Raw genomic sequence first — 22,500 nt, forward strand, 5'->3', positions numbered from 1 at the left:
CCACGTTCGAGATTACTCTCCTCGACCTTTGACCCACAACCTTTTTCCCCCTGATCAGATTTCTCCAGGAGCAGAGTGAAGTTAGTGCGGCAGCAGAGCAGCATGCGAGAGGCAAAGGGCCTTTTACAGTGACTTCAATAACATCGGATTCTTTTTAGTATCATTCAGCGAGAAAAACATCACTGATCACGAGTTCTACACTCATGTGGTTGTGTCTGAGGACAGACGGAGGCAGATTCGCGGAGTGATGTGGCTCCCGTCGTCACCCACCTCCCCCTCTCTCTTCTGAATGTCGTCGGCCTTGTCTCCGGCGTACGCCGACTGCAGACGGACGGCGTCCTCCTGCAGCTGCCGCACCTGAGAGAGGAAGGAAAACTTTTTAATAAAAAATTTTTAAAAAACAGGGAATTCCAAGTTTGCAGCATTCAGTTCCTCTCAAGTTTCCTCTCACGAAGCTCTACGTGATTTTCAGCATCTGTTAAATTGCGGGAGAAAACTTGTTGATCATCGAAAGGACTGATTTTCTGATTTCATAATAAATCTCTGTTGAACAGAGATGACAATCAGCGTTCCGGTTCCTGTCCTCAGGTGTTGGACCTGGATGACGTCCGGAAATCGGTGCAGTCAAGTCCTCACGAGGAAACTTACAAGAACATCTTTAGAAACAGAGCAAACAGTATTTTCTCTTTTTGCGCGTGTTTCTATTTTTTTAAAAAATTGCCTGTAAAGCCAACTGGATGTGTTCCAGGCTCCTCGTACCTGCGTCCCCAGAGCCTGGATGTCGTGTTCGAAGGTGGTGTGCATCCTCTGCAGCGTCTCCACCGTGTTCTGGTCCCGGCCCAGCTCCTCGGGCAGCTTCTTGTGTTTGTCCAGGATGCGGGTGAGGATCTCCTTGGCGTCGTGGTAGAACTTGTGCAGCTCGTAGGAGGCGGCGAGGATCTGCGTGCGCGTGTCGATGAGCTCCAGCAGGTCGGCCCAGGCCTCGTTCAGGCCGTCCTTCCACTCGGCGATGGTGGCGGCGTCGCCGTGGCCCGTGTTGATCAGCTCGTCCGCCTGGCGGTTGACGCCGTCCACGCGCTCCTGCCCGATGTTCCCGGTGTCGCGGGCGAATTCTCTGAAACGCTCCTGCAGCATCTGATAGAGGAAACAACGAAATAGATGTTTTTTTTTCCAGTTGTTAAAGATGCCGTGTTCTACATATGTCACATGAATAAGTAACAATATGTTCAGTTGGAATTTTCATGTTCACACTCGATAGTAATGTAAAGCAGTTTAAAAAATGCTTCTGCAAACAAACAAAAAAACTACAATGGGAAAAAGTATAAATCAGCTGCTTGTTATGTGGTAAAAAAGGTCAAAATAACTCATTAAAAAATACTATCAAATTATTTACTGCTGATTTTGTATTAAAAACAGTTCTAAAAATATAATTTTATAGGAATCGAAACAAACAGGCAGATATAAAGATACTATGCTTCTGATTTGAACTTTTATCTTTGTCATTCCTTAAAAAACGTTAGTTTGTCGTCATGTTCAGTTCATTTGTGTGTAAAATCATTCAGAAATTACACAGATTAGTATTTTTAAGAGAACAAATCAGTTGTTTTTTTCCCAAAATCTTTCTCCGTTCCATAAAAGAGCAAAAGCAACAAGATCAAAAATCCTAAAATGGCTCCTGTAAGTTTAAAACAGCATTTTTTTAAAAAACCAGAGATTTCACAATGTGCACAGGTCGAGCCACTCGGACGTCACAAAGCGTGTGTAGCGCTCCGTGTGTGTGTTGGACTGACCGTGACGTGCTCGTAGTCCTGTCCCAGCTCGTGGGATCCGGCCACCACCTCGCGCTCGGCGATCCACTGCTCCAGGTCGTCCACTTCCCTGTTGAGCTGGAAGAGACGGAAGCGCTCGTCCAGTTTCCCCCGACGCTCCTCGGACAAGTCCTTCAGGCCGGCGTAGAGCTTGTCCACCTGCGACTGGCGCATGCCGATGCGCTCGCTGCAGGAAGAGGAGGAGGGGTGTTTAGTTCCTTCCATTTCTGTGCTCTTACCTCGCCGTTTGTCCCTGACCTTTGACCCTCACCTGTCGGGGTGCTCGGCGGCCACCAGGCCGCGGCTGGTGCCGGACAGCTGGTGGACGGTGTCGGCGTAATCCTCCACCGCCTGCTCCAGGATCTGATGCTTCTTCAGCATGGCCACGGAACTCTGCTCGTCCTGAGAGGAAGAGGAAGACGCGGGGTTTACTGTACGTTTTTTTGGTAAAGCAAAAGTTGATAGTTTCATTTCCTCGTGAAAGCAAGTTGAAAGCGAAAGAAGGAAACGCGACGACAAGAGAAAGAGAGAAGTGAACAAAACCCTGAGCAATTAAAGGAGTGGGAGGAAAAGTGAAAGGAGAAAATTGAGAGGTGGAAAGTGGAAAGGAGAAGGACAGAAATGTGAGGATCGGGACGAGGAGGAGGACAAGATGGACGGAGACGGAATTAGAAGTCGAGTAAAGACAATGACGGGAAAAGAAGACGAAGAATAAAAAGAGAGGGAGACAGAAAGACAAATGGAAATAGAATCACTCGGAGAAACTGAAGATTTGATTTCATAAACATACACGGAGACGCTTCACTAAACTGCTGCAACAATAAGAAAATAAAACAGAACTACAACATCATCTTTTATCAGATTGTCAGGCCGTTAATGAAATATGAAATATTATAGAGTATTGAACGTGAACTGACCAACAGACGCTCTGACAACAACTGACTAAACCTCCAGAAACTACAAACTGAGGAACTGACGGAGAAACAGGAAGCTGTTCACTCAGAGACCTGGCGTGGCCCCGCCCCCTCACCTTGGCCTTCTCCTCCGACATCATGTAGAGCTCCTGCTCGCTCATCCAGGCCTCGGCCTCGGCGGCGTCGAAGTAGTACTGCTGCGCCTCGCGCGCCTCGCCCAGGCGGGCGTGCCGCTTCTCCGTCTCCTTGCGGATCTGCTCCCACAGCGCCTGGAACTCGGCGAGCCGCTGGCGGATGGGCTCGGCCGTGGGGCTGTCGGCGCGCAGGGCGTGCTGGCTGCGCTCGAAGATGTCGTCGTAGCGCGGCTGGTGGCCCTGGATCTCCTTCTGCAGCGTCTGACGGGGGTTTGGTTTCAAACGTTTCACTTTGAAATTCAACTGACGCTGCATTTCAAACCTTGTGAACTAATTGTATTGAGTTCAGATGTCCCTTGTTTCCTTCATACCGCTCCTCCTTTACTTTCCTTCCTTCATTGGGTTCATTTGTCCTGACTGCTTTTTTTTTAACTGAGTTTTTGTTATACATAAAAGTTTGTAACTGACTTCTTTTTAGGTTAAAAAACCAAAAAAGTGTCAAAACAGAAGCTATAATAAATATTACATTATCTTTAATAATATATAATAATAATAATAATATACAAGATATAATGAACCGTAAACAACGAAGTCCAAATATTCTGCAGGTTTGTTAAAATGTTTGCGTCCTTCACTTTCACAGGACCAGGTAAGTGTGTGTGTGTGTGTGTGTGTGTGTGTGTGTGTGTATACCTGGTTCTTCTTGATGAGCAGCTGTACAGTCTGCAGGTTGTGTCCGTGGTCGGTCGATGTGGCCAGAGGCATCCTCTCCTCCACCCAAAGCTGGAGTCAGACAGACACACACACACACACACACACACACACACACACACACACACACACACACACACACACACACACACACACACACACACACACACACACACACACACACACACACACACACACACACACACACATACACACACACACACACACACACACATACACACAGAGAAGAAATCTCACATTATTACTAATGCTCGTCTACCACTTCTTCTTACTGCCGCAGGCTTTAACCTAACAGAAGTTGTTAGAAGTACCCGTTGTTAAGATAAGATATACCTTTATTCCTCCCGTGATGGGGAAATTTGTTGCAGGTAGTATGTGTACTACTGTACCATCATTACTGCTACAGTACAACTACGCCAGTAATACTAGTAGTGACACTAACACGTCAGTAAATCACTTCTCTCTTCTTCTTCTACTAAACATCACAACGGAGCTTCTCCCTCTGACTCTTCTTATTTTGGTTCCTTTTTTCCTTGTTCTCTCTCAGAAGTGAAAGTTATTTCTGAGAAACACGTTCCACTGATCCGGCAGTCGAGGCCGCGGCGCGTTTCACATCGCGGCACTTTCGGCGCGCGAGGCTCTACTCACGATCTCGTCCTCCACGTCCCTGTTGAACTGGTGGATCTCCCGGGAGGCCATCAGGTTGTCCCGCCGCTTCTTCAGCGGCGCCTGGAGCGACTGGAACTTCCTCTCCACGCCGACCCGCTGGCCGTCCACCTCCTCGGAGCCCTTGCCCTCCTGGCTGAGGGCCTGCGACTGGCCCTGCAGCTCGTCCACCTCCTTCTGCCGGACGTCCACCTGGCTCTCCAGGATCTGCAGAGGTCAGAGGGTCGTGTGTGAGTGAGCAGCAGACAAGACAAGCTCCTCCTCCTCCTCCTCCCCCTCCTCCTCCTCCTCCTCCTCCTCCTCCTCCTCCCCCTCCTCCTCCTCCCCCTCCCCCTCCTCCTCCCCCCCTCCCCCTCATCCTCCTCCCCCTCCTCCTCCTCCTCCTCCTCCTCCCCCTCCCCCTCCTCCTCCCCCTCCTCCCCCTCCCCCTCATCCTCCTCCCCCTCCTCCTCCTCCTCCTCCCCCTCCTCCTCCTCCTCCCCCCCTCCCCCTCCCCCTCCTCCCCCTCCTCCTCCTTCTCCTCCTCCTCCTCCCCCTCCCCCTCCTCACCTGCTGCTTCTTCAGCAGGATGTTGACGGAGGTCAGGTCTTTGCCGTAGTCGTCGGACTGCAGCTGCCCGTCCAGGCCGCCCAGCCACTTGTCCAGGTCGGCGCAGCTCTGCGTGAACAGCTCGGCCTTGTTGGCGTCGAACAGACACTTGGCCTTGGTCTGCGTGGTCGACTCCAGCTCGGTCCACATCGTCTTCAGGGACGCCAGCTTCTCCTTGACCATGGCCTCCGTCTCCGGCTTCTCCGCCATCAGCGTCTGTCCGTCCTGCAAGACGGAGGTTATTCATATTTGACAGACGGCCCATGAAACGAGTCTTGTTATGTATATTGTTGAATATATCTTTTTTTAAATGTACTAGTCTTAAGATTTTCCTTAAAGTACAACAGTTAATCGATTAGTTATTATTTTGATAATCGATTAATTGGTTCAAGTTGGTTTTATGTAAATAAAAAAGTCTGAATTCTTCGATTTCATCTTCTGAAATGTGAATATGTTCTGGTTTCTTTGCTCCTCTGTGACAGTGAACTGAATATCTTTGATGTGTGGACAAAAAACCCCATTATCTTCCAGTTTTGGGAAACACGATCAACATTTTTCACCATTTTATGAACCAAACAACTTATCGATTAATCAAGGAAATAATCAACAGAATCATAGATGGTGAAAATAGTTGTTAGTTCCAGTCCTATTGAACTTCATCAGTCTGTGTCGTTACTTTCCCTTTTTCTCGTCTGATTTTTTTTTTATCCTTTTATTTTATATATTATAACAGACAGAGACAAGTAGGATTTTATTTTTAAATAAAAACAAAATGACATCCCAGATTTTCGCCTTCCTCATCTCCTCCTCATCTCCTCCTCATCTCCTCGCCCTCCTCATCTCCTCATCTCCTCGCCTCCTCCTCATCTCCTCGCCTCCTCCTCCTCATCTCCTCCTCGCCTCCTCCTCATCTCCTCGCCCTCCTCGCCTCCTCCTCATCTCCTCATCTCCTCGCCCTCCTCCTCATCTCCTCCTCGCCTCCTCCTCATCTCCTCCTCATCTCCTCCTCATCTCCTCGCCCTCCTCATCTCCTCCTCATCTCCTCGCCTCCTCCTCATCTCCTCATCTCCTCGCCACCTCATCTCCTTGCCCTCCTCCTCATCTCCTCGCCACCTCATCTCCTCGCCCTCCTCCTCATCTCCTCGCCTCCTCCTCATCTCCTCATCTCCTCGCCACCTCATCTCCTTGCCCTCCTCCTCATCTCCTCGCCTCCTCTCCTCCTCATCTCCTCGCCACCTCATCTCCTCGCCCTCCTCCTCATCTCCTCGCCTCCTCATCTCCTCTTTGCCCTCCTCGCCTCCCCGCCTCCTCCTCATCTCCTCATCTCCTCCTCGCCTCCTCCTCATCTCCTCCTCCTACCTTGTCGATCTTATCCAGCCACTCCTTGTTGGACTGCAGCTCGGCCATGAACGCCTGGTGTTTCAGCCACTTGCTGTGCAGGTTCCGGGCCTCGTCGTACGACATGTCCTGGGCCGTCAGCATCTTCTCGTTGATCCACAGGGACAGCTGAGGACCGACCAAGCGACACGGGACAGTTAGCCCAGACTCTGACACTCTGCTGCAGATCTATTCTGGATCGTTGGAGATGTTGTGTGTTGTTTACCTCCTGACAGTCCTGCAGGAACTTCTGCAGGTCTCTGTTGTCCTTCAGCCTCATCAGCAGGTCGCTGGCGGCCGCTCGGTTCTTCTTGTGTCTGAAGAAATCAACAAAATATCAGACGTTGCTGCGACTCACATTCATCTCTAATCTGTCAGTGATGAATAAAAAAGCGTTACTAAGTCATAGTTTGACGAAAGGACAGAAAGCCTGAACCGAACCGACGGTATCTCACCTCTGGTCGATGGAGTCCACCTTCTCCTGGATGCGCTCGGCGTTGACGTTGCCGTCGGCCACCAGGCGTCGGCCCGTGTCCACCACGCCGCTGATCTTCTCCTCGTTGGCGTCCAGCGTGGTCATGAAGTCCTCCTGCCGCTTGATGGCGGCCTCGGCGGCCTCCAGCGTGGTGGGCATCTCCGTGTGGGCCAGGACGTACTCCTGCGGGAGAAGAGGAAGCCACGGAGGACACGTCACGCTCGGCTGCTCGGGGAGGTCAGAGGTCGGATTTTTTAAAACTGAAAACTGGATGAAGGTTAGAGGGTTTATTTTTTAACACATTTGTAACAAAATAGTCGGAACAAGCTCTTTTGTTTTCACCCGGTTGTAAGATGCAAGAGAGTCTTTTTTAAACTGTTCACACATGCTGTTGTTGTTGTAATGAAGAACTTCCACCACTTGAGGGCAGCGTCTGCCCGTCTCAGAGTGACAGTGCTGCTGGATGGAGGGATATGAAACGCTCTCCCAGCATGCACTGGGTGAGAGGTGACGAACACCCTCACATCTCATCAGCTGTCCCCTCCCGGGTCAGATCACATGGTCTGATTTTTAAAAAGTCGCTGGCGTGATGATGATTAACGACAGATTTCTTTTTTAGCTACTGACGACTTCATTGGCTTTAAAGAATGAGTTCACGCGACTCGTCGGGTCGTGAATTCATCCTCTGGTCGACAGGAAACTGCGGAACATTTCTGTTTCTGTGCAGAAGATACAGCGGGTACATGAGGTCGCAGGACGAGGGGAGGGCTTCACCTGGTTGTTGAGGAAGGCCTCGGCCTGCTTGGTGTCGCGCAGGAACAGCTGGTAGGCGTGCGACTGCGCCAGCAGGTTCTGTCGGTTCTCCCACATCTTGTGCAGCTCGTTCCAGCCGGTGTCGAGCGCCTGCAGCCGCTGCCGCAGGAACATGTACTGCGCGTCCGTCTGGCCCTGCGTCACCATCTCGCCCATGTCGCGCATCTTCTGGTAGTCCTCCTCGTAGTTGCGCACCTCGTTCTTGATGCCCTCGTGCTGCGCCAGCAGCTTCTCGGCCTCGGCCAGCGTGTTGGGCATGTCCTCGGAGGCGATGGCCGTCTGCGTGCGCGAGAGCCACGACTGGAAGTCGTCCAGCTCGCGCAGGAACTGCTGCAGCTTGCTGGCCTCGCCCAGGGACTCCTCCCGGTTCTTCATGGTGTCCTGCAAACAGAAAACATCACACGGTGTTTCTCTTCTCGTCGGCAGGTCCTCCTGGATTGACAGATCTCCTCCTCCTCCTCCTCCTCCTCCTACCTTCATCTCGTCCCAGACGCCCCGGATTTCCGCCAGACGCCCGTTGATGGCGTCGGACTGCTCCGTGTGCTCCGAGGACAAGCGCTCCGCCTCCTTGTCCAGGTCGCCCAGCTTGTCCTCGATGGCGGCCAGGTCGCGCTCCATGCCCGTCAGCTTCCTCTGCAGCGCCATGACGCCGGCCAGGTCGTTGCCCAGCTCCTGGGTCGACTCGATGACCTGGAGGGAGAGAGAGAGAGGGCGAGCGACGGACCGTGAGTCGGACCGGAGCATCAGAGAGTGGCACGGTGCGGAGGGGGGGGGGACGGGAGGACGGGACGGGGGGGGACTTTGTACCTTGGTCTTCTCCTTGATCCAGGACTTGGTCTCGTTACACTCCAGGTGGTAGTTCTGGACTCCCAGAGCCGAGTGGAGGCAGTCCTTCTTCTGGTCCACCAGGTCTCTGAACTGACTCCACCTGGACGGACGGAGGGACGGAGGGAGGGGGACACCGTCAGCTGCCTGAAGCCGGCTCCGCCCCACGGCCTCCACCTGACAACTCTCGGCTTTGAAACTGTTTATTTACTTTTCTCAACAATAATCGACCTGTAGTCCCCTGATCAGTTTTACTCCCCGTTTAATCTGTTTAAATATTCCCTCTTAATCCCAGTTTATTTATTTAATTAGTCTATTTTTCTCTTTTTATCTTATTCATCGAATAAATATGGTTCATTAGAGCAATACACAAAATTAAAATGTATTTGATGAGAGTCTACTTTTCCTATTTAATCTCATTTTATTTATCTGATTAATCTGGATTTGTTGAGACTAATAGATTTATGGTACATCTTTAATTACAACTTATTTACCTGGAAATAAAACTTTATTCATTTATTTGATACTATTTTAATATTCAAATATTAATATATTAACTTTCCTGATAATCTAATTGAGGCGACCTGTTCAATCCTGACTTTGTTCTTTGTTTAATCCTGGTTTAGTTACCTGATAAACCACAGATTATTTAATTTCTTAATAGAAATTCAGTTGTCTGTTTGAATTCAGTTCACTTTCCTTTTACATATCAATTAAATTTCAATCTTTTGCCCATTTATTACACGTTAAATTATTATTTCTAATCCCAGATTATACAGCTGCTCAGATTCACATTTCATAAATATTGTGTTTAAAACCCAGTTACATGTCCGATCTTTAATTCAGGTTTAGTTTCACTTTAACACCAGTTCATTAACTCGTCTAATCTCAATTTGGTGGTTAAAGATCTGATAATCCCAGTTTAGCAGTGACAGTTAATCCCGGGCAGATTACCTGGTGTTGAGTTTGTCCTGCTGGGCTTTGATCGCCTTCTCGCCGGGGTGGCCGCTGTGGATCAGTTGCCTGGCAACCTGGTTGACCACGGCGACCCGGGACGCCTGGCTGTTCATCTCCGGCTCCAGACTCTCGAACCTGCGACGGAGAGAAATCTTTAATTATTCTCTCATATTTTGGAAGCTTTGAGAATTTATTAGAAATATTCTTGGCGTGTCTCTGCCTTTTTATTACTGTAGACAGATTATGACAACAGAACATCTTCTGAAAAGTCTGAGATGATCGAAAACCCCTCCCCACGCCAGGCTCCGCCCCCTCCGCTGCTCACCGGTGCTGCACCACCTCCAGGTCCTCCAGCTTCTCGGGGATCTCCGTGCTGTTGAGCCACTGCTCCTTCTCGTCGATCCACACCTCGCAGGCGCTGGCTTCGCTCAGCATCCTGTAGAGCGCCAGCGCGTCCTGCAGCGCCTGCTTCCGGAGGCGCGTCAGCTCCGCCACCTCCCGGTAGCGCTCCTCGATGCCCGCCAGCCGACTCTGGACCTGCAAGGTAACGAGCCGTCAGTGAGCGTCCGGGGGGGGTGGGGGGACGGGACGAGGACGACACCACTACGACTCTTCGGGGCCTCACCTCCTCGGAGTTTGCCTTCTCGGGCGGCAGCGTGCGGGACTGCTCGTGCAGGGCGTCGATGAGGGGCCGGTAGCTGCCGATCTCCTCGGCCACGTCCTTGTGCTTCTTCACCAGCGCCTGGGCGGAGAACTCGTCGTGGCCGACGTCCACGCTGGAGACGATGCGCAGCACGTCCAGCATCCACGTGTCGATGTCGTCGGCGTCCGCCTGCGGGGAGAGGGAGAGAGAGAGAGAGCGAGAGAGAGAGAGAGAGAGAGAGAGAGAGAGAGAGAGAGATGAGTGTTTTACGGTTTCTGACGATACACTGAATCGGACCAGTCGGTTTCTATCGCGGGCGGAGTTTCACCTGGAACTGGTGCTGGTTGCAGGCCTCCTGCAGACGAGCCTTCCGGACGGCGGAGAGACGCTCCAGAGCCGCCCACTGCTCCTGCAGCCCGGAGGAGAGAGGGGGGAAGAAAAGATCTTAGGAACTCACACAGAAGTGACGATAGATTCTGGATGTTTGAGGAAGGCGTTTCAGGCAGATTCACTTTTTCTGTTTGTTCCCAATAATGTAAAAGTTACACAGGTTGAATCAAACAAAGGAAGAAGAAGGGATGAAGCGTCTTCAGAGGTCACGTGTCCAACATGCAGGAAAAGGTCATTTGCCCTTTTTCTGATTGACATATTAGATGAATAACTAATATATTATACATATATCATTTTTAAAAACATAAGAAAAAAGGTCTTATTTTTGCTGTATTACTGCTACAGACACTGATCATTGAAGCAAAGAGATCAGGCCCTTTGAATCAAAACTGATACTGAAGTTTATTATAACTATAATTAGAATAAATTATAATTTATTAAATATGATCTGTGAGCATGTCCTTTTAACCAAAAACGTTTGAAAATAATTTAAAATATTGTTTTGTCTGGTGGACATGTGACAGGCTAGAGCTGATTCCCCTAATTTCAAAATAAAAGTTGATGTAGTCGGAGGTAAATATTTTTATCTCACCAAAAATGTAAAAAAAAAAAAAAAAAAAATGAAGGTAAGTATTTTTTATTGACTAATTAAAGATCATATAAATTAATACGAATTAAAAATAAAAACTAAAGTCAAACATTGTAACAGCTCGATAAAAACAAATCTCAGTGTCCGCAGCTCCAGTTTGACACAACCAGCCTTTGTTGTAATTGAACAAACGAACTTTAAAGAATTAATCAAAGACTAAAAACACGTGTGGAGTTGAACCTCCCGGTGCAGGTGCAGCGTACTGTACCTGGACGTCCTGGATTCGCTCCTTTATCTTGTCGGATCCAAAGTGGTTGTCGGCCACCAGCTCGTCGCCCTGTTTGATGGTCTGCTGCAGATGAGCCGCTCGCCCGCTCATCTCGTCCTCGAAGGCCTTGTGCTGACTGAGCAGCCGCAGCGCGCCCGTCAGGTCCTTCCCGTAATCCTCCGAGGACAGGATCTGCTCCTTCTCCCGGATCCATCCCTCCTGCGGAGCACGAGACACGACGGGGGCGCCGGTTACATCGCCTCCGAACACACACTCGAAGAAAGCTCCAGGCAGACGACCGAAAGGTGCGATACAATTAATAAAAGTAACCTCTTCCGCCATTTCCCAGAAGAACTTCCAGAGGCGGCGGGACTCCTCGAGGCGAGCTCGCCGCTCGGCCGCCAGCTGACTCAGCTCCTGGTAGCAGAACTCCATGTGGGCGACTCGATCCCTGATGACCTGCGGGTCGCAGGGTTTATAACCTAAAGGAGGAAGAGGAGGAGGAGAAACCATTCACTGTCCTGCTCGTCTCTCCTGACAGATTCACAGGAGAAACCTCGTCCCTCCGTCCGTCCGTCTCACCCTCGGTGTCGCTGGCGAACTTCTGCGCGTTGCTGTTGACGTTGCGGACGCGGTCGGCCTGGATGCCGATGTCGGCCTCCACCAGGGCGTGTTTGTGCAGCAGGTCCTCCACGCCCAGCAGGTGCTTCCCGTAATCCTGAGAGAGCAGCAGCATCTGCAGGGGGAGGGGGAGCGGGTCATAAGTGTCATAAACAATATTTATGAATAAATAAATCATATATGCCCGAAAAGGAGCAGGAGGAAGCCAAAGTTTATTAATTCCCACACCTTATTCAACTGCCTATAATTACTGTACAAAATGTAAATATATATACAAATAAAATAAGAATCTTAATGATTCCAAATTCACATAAATTAACCAAAGAATTCACTTTTCTCAATAAAACAAACAATTATTATATTTTCTTTTTTTTTAGATTTTGAATTTCCATTTATGATGAATATGAAAACGCTGTTCACAGCAAAACAGCTCAAACAAAAAGTTCAAACTTCTTGAGCTCGTCAGGTTTTCAATTTTAAAAATCTTTACAATCATTTTGCCAAAAATACCAACAAAATAAAGAGTGATTGTTTCAAAAGTATCCACGTTTTTCTTTCAGGTTATTTGTAATTTTTTTCTACTTCCACTACTGTATAAAAACACAAGGTACATATTGTGTGTGTTAGGGATTTGTCACAACTTCCTTTTGGCTGAAAAAGGCCTTAAAAGAAAAGTTTCCACAGATGATTCCTAAAGCACTTCAGTGTGTCTGTACCTTCATCTCGTCCATCCAGTCCATGATGTAGAGCATCTCCTGGAACACTCTCTGCAGACCGAGGTTCAGCTCCAGGCGCAGCCGCCGCGCCTTCAGCAGCTCCAGCAGATATTCCCACAGTCGGATCACGTTGTCCTTCCGGGCCGTGACGCGTTTGATGTCGTGGTAATTCTCAGCCTCCAGCTCCTTCGCCACAGCGAGCACCGCCTGCAGAGAGGTTTTTCCAACAGCGGACTTCTTCGTGAAAAAACTACAAATATTGAGTTTGTTCCCGAAGCAGGAACGTAGAAAAAAAGAATGTTTATGGTATGGCGAGTAAAAAAAGACAGAAGTCCAGGTGACGGACGACCGACCTGAACTCGCTCCTCGTACGCCGAGATGTCCGTTTCTATGGCCTCGTGTTTCTTAGTGGCGGCTTCCACGGCCTGGAGGTCGTATCCAAAGTTATCCTGGAGGAGGGCAGAGGGAAGGAGGCGAGGAGGGGAGACGACGGGAAGAGTGTATGGAGATGGGAGCGGACAGGAAGTGAGGAGAAGGGCGGAGGTAAGAGGAAACAGAGGAAACAAGGAGAGGAGATTATTTTAGGGCTTACAAACGAGAATCTACATGAAACAGAAAACTGACTCTTCTTTCCGCTCTGAATGTATTTATCTGTTTCCGCTCTGGTGTCTGCGTTGTACCTGAGAGACGAGCCGCTGGTTCTCGCTCAGCCACGTCTCCCTCATCGCCGCCTTGCGGTCGAAGCGTCTCGCCAGCTGCTCCAGCTTCTCCTGGCGAATCAGCTCCGTCCTCAGGGCCAGCTCGCGCTCGTGCTCCGCCTTCTCCAGGCGCTCCCACGCCTGAAACAAACGCACACACACACGCACACACAATATCAGCCACACAAAGACCCCGGTGACGGATTCATCTTATTCAGAGGTCATAAATTCCATCTTTTGATTGATTTTTTTTTTGTTGATCTTGTTACCTTGTTGATGTCAGAGATGAGTTTTCCTTCTCGCGGTGTGTAAACCTTCTGGTTGTTGGCTCTCATCTTACTCTGGATGGTGAAGAGAAGAACCTCCAGGTTTCCTTTCTCTGTGAACCTGCGCACACACACGCACACACACACACACACACACACACACCCGTTACACACACTGAGAGGGTTACGTTTTCACATTGGGACATTTGACGTGACGGAGTGTCGGCGTACTTTGGCGGTTTCTCCACGGTGCGGTACGTGTTGAAGGCCTGCAGCTGCTGCTGGACGCCCACCAGCGAGTTGGCGAACTTCCTGTTGTTGAGGATGATGATGGTCTGCTCGATCCACTCCAGCAGGTCGGACGCCAGAGACTCGTACTTCTCGATCATCTTCTCCGTCTCGATGGCGTTGTCCAGAACCTGGACGCCACACGGGCAGAGACACGTTAGAAACGACAGAATGGTCCTTTAACGCCTCTGATGTGCGCGGACGCTCCGTGGTCGTCACCTTTCCGATCCTCTTGCCCTCGACCTTCAGCGCCTTCATCTTGGAGAAGTAGTGGTAATACGTCACCACGTAGGTGATGATGGACTTCTCATCAGGGTGGTCCACGCTGATGTCTGCGCGCACAGACACACGCAATCAGAATGAGACGGAATGCATGTGATTTAACACACATGTATGTATGTATGTATGTGTTTCTCTCTGACTCACCCTCGGGGTCCAGCAGCTTGGTGAGGCCCAGGTGCTGCTCGGCCAGGTTGAAGGCGTTCTGCAGGTTGTGGTGAGCGTTTGATTTCTTCAGCTTGTCGAAGTCGATCAGGTCTGGTCTGAAAAGAGCCACAGCAAGGAAACAAAAACAGAAAGATTCAACTGGGACCATGAACACCAAGTTCATTTCATTCCGCTGCATGTCCTCCTTGGCAGCCATTTGTTGCTCGTACTGAAATATTGACCAACAAGAGTTTTATTACCGAGACTAGAAGACATTATTGGGATTAAAGCCACGGCGCTAGAACTGTTTCAGTCGGACTCATCAGATAGATTTCAGTTTGTTAACAACTAAATCTTCCACTCACACAAAAGTGAGTCGTGGAGTTCCACAAGGTTCCGTGCTGGGACCACTACTTTTCTTTTTTCGAACTTTAGGTCTCTCTCTCACACACACACACACACACACACACACACACACACACACACACACACACACACACACACACACACACACACACACACACACACACACACACACACACACACACACACACACACACACACACACACACACACACACACACACACACACACACTCCGTTTCAGATGACAAATGTGTTTTTCTGCTCATCTGCTGTGTAACTGCTGTGGAATCTCAGCTTTATTTAGTTCAGTGTTGCATAAAGAAATGTTTCAGAGAGGTTTCGGAGGAGAGTCTGCTGACTGGTCAGCTGAGACTCTTATTAAAGAACAGACTGTCTGCGGGAAACGCACACAGAGCAGACAGTGTAACTGGGGACTGATGCGACGGATACCGAGTTACTGTAATGTGGACGATCACTTCATATTTCCTTCCTCCTGCTCATTTCTCCGAAAAAATGTGTCAGAATTATCTTTTCTGAATCACACAGTGACCACGGTCCTCGAGTCCAAACGAACGTTTCTGCCGAGTTTGAAGAAATTAGCATGAAGAAATATTCCGAGACCTTCGTAAAAAAAAAAAAATCAATTTAAACTCTGATAAGTGTCGGGGACATTTCTGTCCTGACTCTCAGAATGTTTGGTCTAGTTGTCAGGTCGGCTGCCCTTTGTCCTCCATCGACAGGGACAGAGCGTTTCTATGGAGACAGACATTCTGTCTGTTTGATGACGACATCATTCTGAGACAGACCATGCACTGACCACTTGTTGATCTGCGTAACGAACCAGAAATCTCCTCAATATATTGAGCTCTCGATATTAAATAATTCTGCTTTAGACATCCACGGTCTCCGTCTTCCCGATTCTTCGACCGCATCCATGTTTCCATTACAACGGGCGTCACGAAACAGGATTCCAACAGAACACGACTGGCACGTGCAAAAATGTAAAGTTTTATTCTTTCATTTTGACTCGTCTAGTCTGTTTGGACGGAATCATAAATGACTTTGGAAGAGAAAATAATGTATAAACTAAGTTAGCAGAGGAGGTATTCTGGACTCCATGCACTGACCACTAGTTGACGGGCGTATATTCATATTTGGAGCTCGTCTAAGTTCAGTCCCGAGTTCCCACCTGTGTTTGTGGATGAGAGCGTTGAAGGCCATCCCGTCTCTCCAGCTGGTGGTGAAGTTGTGGATGTTGACGTTTGGATATCTGGACGGGGGGGAGGAGGGAAATCAACTGCTTAGGGAAGAGGTGGCTGATGGGAAATGCAGTTTTATACTTCGCCAAACATCTGTATATATATATATATATATATATATATATATATATATATCTCACCCTGCCGACTTCATCTGGCACCAGAGCAGCAGAGCATCTTTAGCCGACTTCTTCTCCTTGTTGTCCTCCGTCTCCACGCTGATGTCCTGGATCTGAGACACACAGGCAGACGGACGGGGGCTAAAACACTCGGATATAATAATATATATACTGTATTTATATACATAAGATGCTGCACATGGTTCTAATGTGTGGAACTTGATCAAAAGTAACTGTACAGCAGCCATCACCAGTCATAGTTTTCTTACGAAGTCAAACCTCCAGAATTGAATGTCATTGCTAAAACTGAAAATAAAGGAACATCAGATGAATGTAATTATTTGGAAGAAATGAAATGTTCAGTTTGTGTTTGAATGAAAAACTCACTGCAAATTAAAGAAATCCTTAAAAAGGAAGAAAATTAAAGATTGTTCGTTGAATCATAGCAGATCTGAAACATCACACGGCCGCACTTGAACGCAACATCGAACGCCCGAATCAAAGTCAGCATGAACAAGCACACAAGACTTTTTTAATCCATAATGACACGACAATCTGCTAAATGAGCGTCTCTTCGAGATGAATCTGTCCTTTAGAGACGTGAGGACCAGACGTCATGTCTCACCTCAGTCAACGTCCTCACTGTCACGACCTGATCAAAATGTCCTCACGTTCTCAACATGGCCTCATTTCCCCCCGAAATGTTTCCATGCTTTCTGAATCAATCCTTCAAATCCCCTTAACTTCATGAACGTGCCCTCGCTTCTCACAATATGTCCTGGTGCTTCCTGAGACGCGCTCCACCTTCTCAAAAACCGTCAACTGTCAAACTACACAACCACGTCTTTGCTTTCTCAAAGACGTTAAGTCCTCATGTCTTTAAATAGCTCTCTGCAAACGTGTCCACGCTGTCTTCGAGTGGTCCAAGCAAATACTCGCGTTTAAAAAACAAACAAAACACCCCCTCACTTTCCAAATGTGTCCTTAACGCTCTGTTGTCCAGCACTTGAACGCATCTCACCTTCATCTGTCCACGTCCACGTCTGACAGGAGCGTGGAACGAATGAGAGCCATGAATCTGCAGCATCAACACCGCCGATGCATTTATCACACACACACACACACACACACACACACACACACACACACACACACACACACACACACACACACACACACACACACACACACACACACACACACACACACACACACACACACACACACACACACACACACACACACACACACACACACACACACACACTAGCTGCGGTCCTTCTGTCGCTCGGCTCCATTTCACCCTCGTTCCTCCGACGCAGGATTTAAAACCGCTAAAAAAAGAGGTTTTTTTAATCCGCCAGATTATAACAATCTAAATCCCCTTTCACCCATTCTGCCAACTGTTCGCTGTCCCTGACGATGACATCATCGCCCGGATCACACTTGACACTGCAGCTCCATCGGCATACGGCAAAAATCACGTTGCGAGTCCGTTTGGTCTTCAAATGAAACGTAAGTTTCAGTAAATGACTGATGATTTAGCAACCACGCAATTATTACTCTTATGCTCTTGTGTCTGCAGAAATTATGATTATCTCCTGATTCAGATCAAAATGAATCATCGTCACGCTGATTTTGCATCTTTATCTGGCAATAAATAACTGAACTTAATATTCATTTAGTTTAGCAGCAGTAGTTTTGTTTAACCCGGAAATAAAAGCTTTTCCTTAATGTTGTGCAACTGCAAAAACAACTATATGAAAAATTTAACTGAGCCCACTATTTTGCATCCCCTTTGTGAGCGAGCAACTCATTTAACTTGACATCGAGTACGGAGGCTGCACAAAAAAAGAAAGATCACATATGAATATATTGTAATTGTTGAGAAGTATTCTTTTTTTTTTTTTTCATTGTGGGATCCAAAATAGTAATGTTTTAAATTGGATTCAGAGAAGGAATAGTTGCTGTCTGAAAATATGAGAAAATATATTCTTTCATATATATAACATTATTTGGGGAAGCAAAAACTAAAAACAGCCTAGAAAACATAATTAACTGTACGAGTATGTGACAAAATCACATTGTTTTTAATGTATTTATTTGTGATATTGTGATTTTGGGGATTTAAAAGTAATGTGACAGGGATACTAAAAAGCTACAGGTGAAGGTTGAAGGCCAAGAAAGGGGATGCAAAAGAGCACATTGACTCTTACACGAACTGGGAACATGGGGTCCCTGAAGACGCCATATTTATTGGCTCCTCGTGGCCGATTCACTGCGAGCCACGTGAACACGGTCCTGTATGGACGGCTGATGGATGACAGGAAGTCTTCCCGTACCCGGTTCACTTCCTGTTCGGGATGCGCCCCCTCTTACCTGGAAGCGGAGGATGATGGTCCAGATGAGGCCGAGCGTGAGGCGGTGGTTCCCGTCCACGATGTCGTGGGAGCCCATGTTCTCCAGGTGGACCCGCTGCTCCTTCAGGAACTGCAGAGCCTTGTCCACGTTCTCCAGACAGTGGATCCGCATCCGACCCTTGGTGGGTTTGGGCTGGAACGAAAAAACAAGAACTCTCAGAGTTTATTTACAAACCCACAGACCCGTGAACAGCTTCACGCTGGAGGAGAAGAAGAAAACAGCTGCGGACACAGCTGAGCGCTTCCATCGCCCCTCGAGTGATGAGACCAGCGTCAACTGGACTTTATTTATGTAAAATCACATTCTCAAAGGAGTTTCACTAAACATCCCCACACTGGAACGTTTAGAGCAATAAATATCTCCAAAATCCAAATAACTTACTAGGCATATTTATCAAAAAGCCATGTGCCTGAATCAAAATGTAACCAAAAGATCTTTAGTTCAAAACTGGTGTGAGGTTGAGGTGAAGTGATAATAATGAATTTAAAAATTAGCCCCAGTTTTTTTAATGTATTGTACAAACAATGAAGCAAAACGACGGTTGACAACTGTCAACTTTTTATAAAATATTCAGTCGCATAGAAGATCAAAAGTTTTGAAGAAAACGTGGACAATGCAGAATGGGTTCTTTTGCAGTTTATATTATTAATAATTTAGCAGCAATTTACGCTTCCTCTTTTTTGTCAGAATATGCAAATAGCAGCTGTGACTGTGAGCCCAACCTTTAATACTATTGAAATCATTTTAGTTTAATATTAATCAGAAACTTGAACATCATTTTTCACTCATCTACAGTTGATATGAAGAGAAAAACAAGTCTTGTGAAAATGCCAAATAATATATTTACACACTGTTTAATATAATAAAGTCTTTACATGCAACAGTTTAACATCCTGTCATTTAAATTTGATTATATATTTTATGATATGTTATGTTATATAAATATAACGGAAGCACAGAGTGCATTTTTATTGTATCTTCTCATTTTCAGGATGACATTGTTTGAGATTTCTTTTTCCGTTTCTTTAACGACTCAGCGTCTCGAGTCCGTCGGACGACTCGGACATGTTCATGTTTACATGCTGAAAAATAATCAAAACAAAACACGGCGATGATAAATGTCTGCAATTAAGTAAACATGTGAGCTGTCGGGGCGGCGACGTTACATCCTCCTCCTCCTCCTCCTCCTCCTCCTCCTCGTCCTCCTCCTCCTCCTCGTCCTCCTCCTCCTCGTCCTCCTCCTCGTCCTCCTCTTCCTCCTCCTCGTCCTCCTCCTCGTCCTCCTCCTCCTCATCCTCCTCCTCCTCGTCCTCCTCCTCCTCCTCGTCCTCCTCCTCCTCGTCCTCCTCCTCGTCCTCCTCTTCCTCCTCCTCATCCTCCTCCTCCTCCTCGTCCTCCTCCTCCTCATCCTCCTCCTCCTCGTCCTCCTCCTCCTCCTCCTCGTCCTCCTCCTCCTCGTCCTCCTCCTCCTTCACATCGTTGCTCTCCAGAGTCTTTAGAAATCCTTTCTCCACCAGGACTCACACTGACTTTCCTCCTTAATTATCTCTAAAGCTAAATTAACCTAAATCCTTAAAGAATGACTCTATATTTTAGTGAATAACGGAGTTATGCCAGTTCTCCCCGTATATATGAGCGGGGGAGGTTGACGGGAGTAACTCTGCCTCCGGTACAGTAGGTGGCGCTCTGCCAACGTACAACCGGTCGGGACGAGACGTGGAATCACAACGACGTGGAAAGCGAAGGACGACTTTTCAGCGCTACGTTGCCGTGGCGACGTCCGCGGCACTTAAAGGCGAAGCTTCGTGTTGATGCTGTTGGTTTTTGGCGCCGCTGCTTCCTGCGAGTGTGGGAGGGGCAGTTATAACCGACGCTGACCCCGGTTAAGGTGCACACGTGCACGCACCCCCCGGCTCCCGAGGGGGGGGCGAGGACTCCCACTTTATGGCCTTAACCCGAATACAGTCAGTTTTTCTAAACTGCATGTAAACGCACTGTGGTCTATTTCCCTCCGCCCCGACACCAGCGACCGATCACCTGTTACAACAGAACCGATGAACAGATCGATGAAAGACATCCCTAGAATCTGCTGCTGCTCTCAGATCAGATTCTGCTGCCGGAGGCGTTGTGGCTCCACGTGAAGTTACTCAATGACTTCTTTCACAACTCCGACCGCCCCCCCCCCCCCCCCCCCCCCCCCGCTGTTGTTGCCTCTAATCCATCCTGCTCTCCACTTCACCGTCCGTCTGCTTCTCTCCTTTCTTTCTTTTCAATCTCTTTCTCCCTCGCTCTCGTCCTTTCCCCCACTTCCTCCTCATCCAAACATGCCACGGATTCTCTGGCTCGCCGCCCAGAGGACACACAAGAATGAAAAAATAGGAGGTGTTGCATGAAAATGTACATTTGTCAGAAAACAGAGAGCGTTGTGTGGTCGTGCGTGTCTTCTCTCCCCCGCTCCCTGTGTGAGTCTGACGAGCTGTGAAAAGGCCGGATGACGGCGGCGTGGAGAGAGGAGTTGAATGGACGGGACGGACGGCCAAGAGGAAGACGAAGAAGAAGAGTATTTGGCTCGTCGCGCCGGAGGACGGGGCGACACGGGGACGTTCTGACCGAGTCTGGGGGGTTTTTTCTCTCGTTTTGACAGCGACAGTGTGTGAGGAGAGGAAGTCTTTAGAGACACGAAGGGCAGCGAGTGCGACTGCAATGTCGTCCCGTTGCCATGGTGACCGGAGGCTGGCCCTGACCGCATCTGCGAGCGCTCGTCGGTCACGTGGGTCACTGAGCAACGACAGAACTCTCTCAAAAGAGTCCAATGATTTTATTCATTTTTTTTAGAATATTTAGGACGATTTGAATAGCGGGACTTTCATTACACTTTAAGTTCTAAAAGTTGGGACCTGCTGGAATATAAAATCATTTTTAAGGTGTGAAGAATCTCCCATACGGCTGAAATCGGCTCGTCCACTGTGTCCTTGTATTACGACAGTGATTTGATTTCCTTCGCACATTTGAGTTGATTTTAAATGACTCATTTATTAAATGGCTCCTAAGAAGATTCATCGAAGGGCTCGAACACAGGACGGAGATTGAATTTCTCCGCGTGCATAAAGAACCTCGTGCTCCTGTCGCCTCCGACTCGTACCACGTTGCAGTTGTTACACATAAATGTGAGAGGAACGAGGAGATTTCCCCTGAAAGGGTACGAGCTGCTCCTTTAACTGTAACCTGCCGTCTCTTTCAAAATAAAAGCCCCGACAGCGGGGACGTGACCCACCAGTCTCTCTCCGGACAGAACCTCCAGCAGCTTGATGAGCATGCGTCCGTCCCTCAGGTCCATGTAGAGGTCGGTGATGCGACAGGACACTCGGGACAGGTGGGAGTTCACCCACTTGACGAAGGTCTTCTTCTGCACCGCCTCGCGCTCATCTGGACGAGGGAGAGAGAGAGAGAGGGGGGGGGGGGGGGGTCAGAGGTCAGTCATCAGGGAAGATGAACGGTCACACACCTTAAGAATATACACAACATCCAGCTCACGTGATTCGAATGTTACGCTCAGATCAAATAAACGTAAGGTTCAGAGACTGTGAGTTACTCTGGGAAACAGAGGAATACAAGGTGGTTGAGAACCTGGGGCAAAGAGAGTAAGTGGACCTTGAGTGAGGGTGGAACAATACGCAGTACAAGTACAACGTGGTCATTTTGACGGATGTCGCGAATTGAGGATTTGTTCTTCTTGCGGGGACCTGTGTTCCCTCACGGCTGCAGGGGCTACGTCTCAGCGACGACATCGTCAGTCATTTATCAGAAAGGCTCTTGGTCGCTCGCCAGGAAACTCAGCCATCGTGGCATCTTTTTCAAATTCAATACAAGACGTTTACTGACACGTCCTCTTGAGCAGAGCTCCTGCGTCAGGACAAAAAAACAAAACGGGTGAGGTCAGAGAGGGAATGACCTCAGTGCGCGCACACACACACACACACACACACACACACACACACACACACACACACACACACACACACACACACACACACACACACACACACACACACACACACACACACACACACACACACACACACACACACACACACACACACACACACACACACACACACACACACACACGACTGATAAGATAC

At 48.4% G+C, this 22,500-nt stretch overlaps 1 protein-coding gene across 2 annotated transcripts in view; it reads right to left on the reverse strand.

The window, feature by feature from the left end:
* LOC118283309 (spectrin beta chain, non-erythrocytic 1-like) overlaps positions 1–22,500 on the reverse strand; it is a 73,540-nt gene that overhangs the window by 13,324 nt on the left and 37,716 nt on the right. For both annotated transcript variants that reach the window (XM_035605143.2, XM_035605142.2), the window contains 32 exons: positions 21,633–21,784; positions 18,317–18,490; positions 15,959–16,050; positions 15,749–15,829; positions 14,195–14,310; positions 13,988–14,100; positions 13,712–13,899; positions 13,484–13,601; positions 13,197–13,355; positions 12,870–12,965; positions 12,517–12,723; positions 11,762–11,915; positions 11,510–11,661; positions 11,180–11,398; positions 10,261–10,341; positions 9,915–10,121; positions 9,615–9,826; positions 9,287–9,424; positions 8,315–8,435; positions 7,982–8,197; positions 7,469–7,888; positions 6,675–6,877; positions 6,446–6,536; positions 6,202–6,348; positions 4,804–5,067; positions 4,237–4,461; positions 3,550–3,639; positions 2,839–3,117; positions 2,080–2,210; positions 1,791–1,995; positions 760–1,134; positions 271–357 (listed from right to left, as the gene is read on the reverse strand). In XM_035605143.2, the coding sequence (XP_035461036.2) occupies positions 271–357; positions 760–1,134; positions 1,791–1,995; positions 2,080–2,210; positions 2,839–3,117; positions 3,550–3,639; positions 4,237–4,461; positions 4,804–5,067; positions 6,202–6,348; positions 6,446–6,536; positions 6,675–6,877; positions 7,469–7,888; positions 7,982–8,197; positions 8,315–8,435; positions 9,287–9,424; positions 9,615–9,826; positions 9,915–10,121; positions 10,261–10,341; positions 11,180–11,398; positions 11,510–11,661; positions 11,762–11,915; positions 12,517–12,723; positions 12,870–12,965; positions 13,197–13,355; positions 13,484–13,601; positions 13,712–13,899; positions 13,988–14,100; positions 14,195–14,310; positions 15,749–15,829; positions 15,959–16,050; positions 18,317–18,490; positions 21,633–21,784 (5,513 nt within the window). The remainder of the gene's footprint in view (positions 1–270; positions 358–759; positions 1,135–1,790; positions 1,996–2,079; positions 2,211–2,838; positions 3,118–3,549; positions 3,640–4,236; positions 4,462–4,803; positions 5,068–6,201; positions 6,349–6,445; positions 6,537–6,674; positions 6,878–7,468; positions 7,889–7,981; positions 8,198–8,314; positions 8,436–9,286; positions 9,425–9,614; positions 9,827–9,914; positions 10,122–10,260; positions 10,342–11,179; positions 11,399–11,509; positions 11,662–11,761; positions 11,916–12,516; positions 12,724–12,869; positions 12,966–13,196; positions 13,356–13,483; positions 13,602–13,711; positions 13,900–13,987; positions 14,101–14,194; positions 14,311–15,748; positions 15,830–15,958; positions 16,051–18,316; positions 18,491–21,632; positions 21,785–22,500) is intronic.

This window comes from Scophthalmus maximus, chromosome 10, assembly GCF_022379125.1.
Source record: "Scophthalmus maximus strain ysfricsl-2021 chromosome 10, ASM2237912v1, whole genome shotgun sequence".
Taxonomy (NCBI): Eukaryota; Metazoa; Chordata; class Actinopteri; order Pleuronectiformes; family Scophthalmidae; genus Scophthalmus; species Scophthalmus maximus.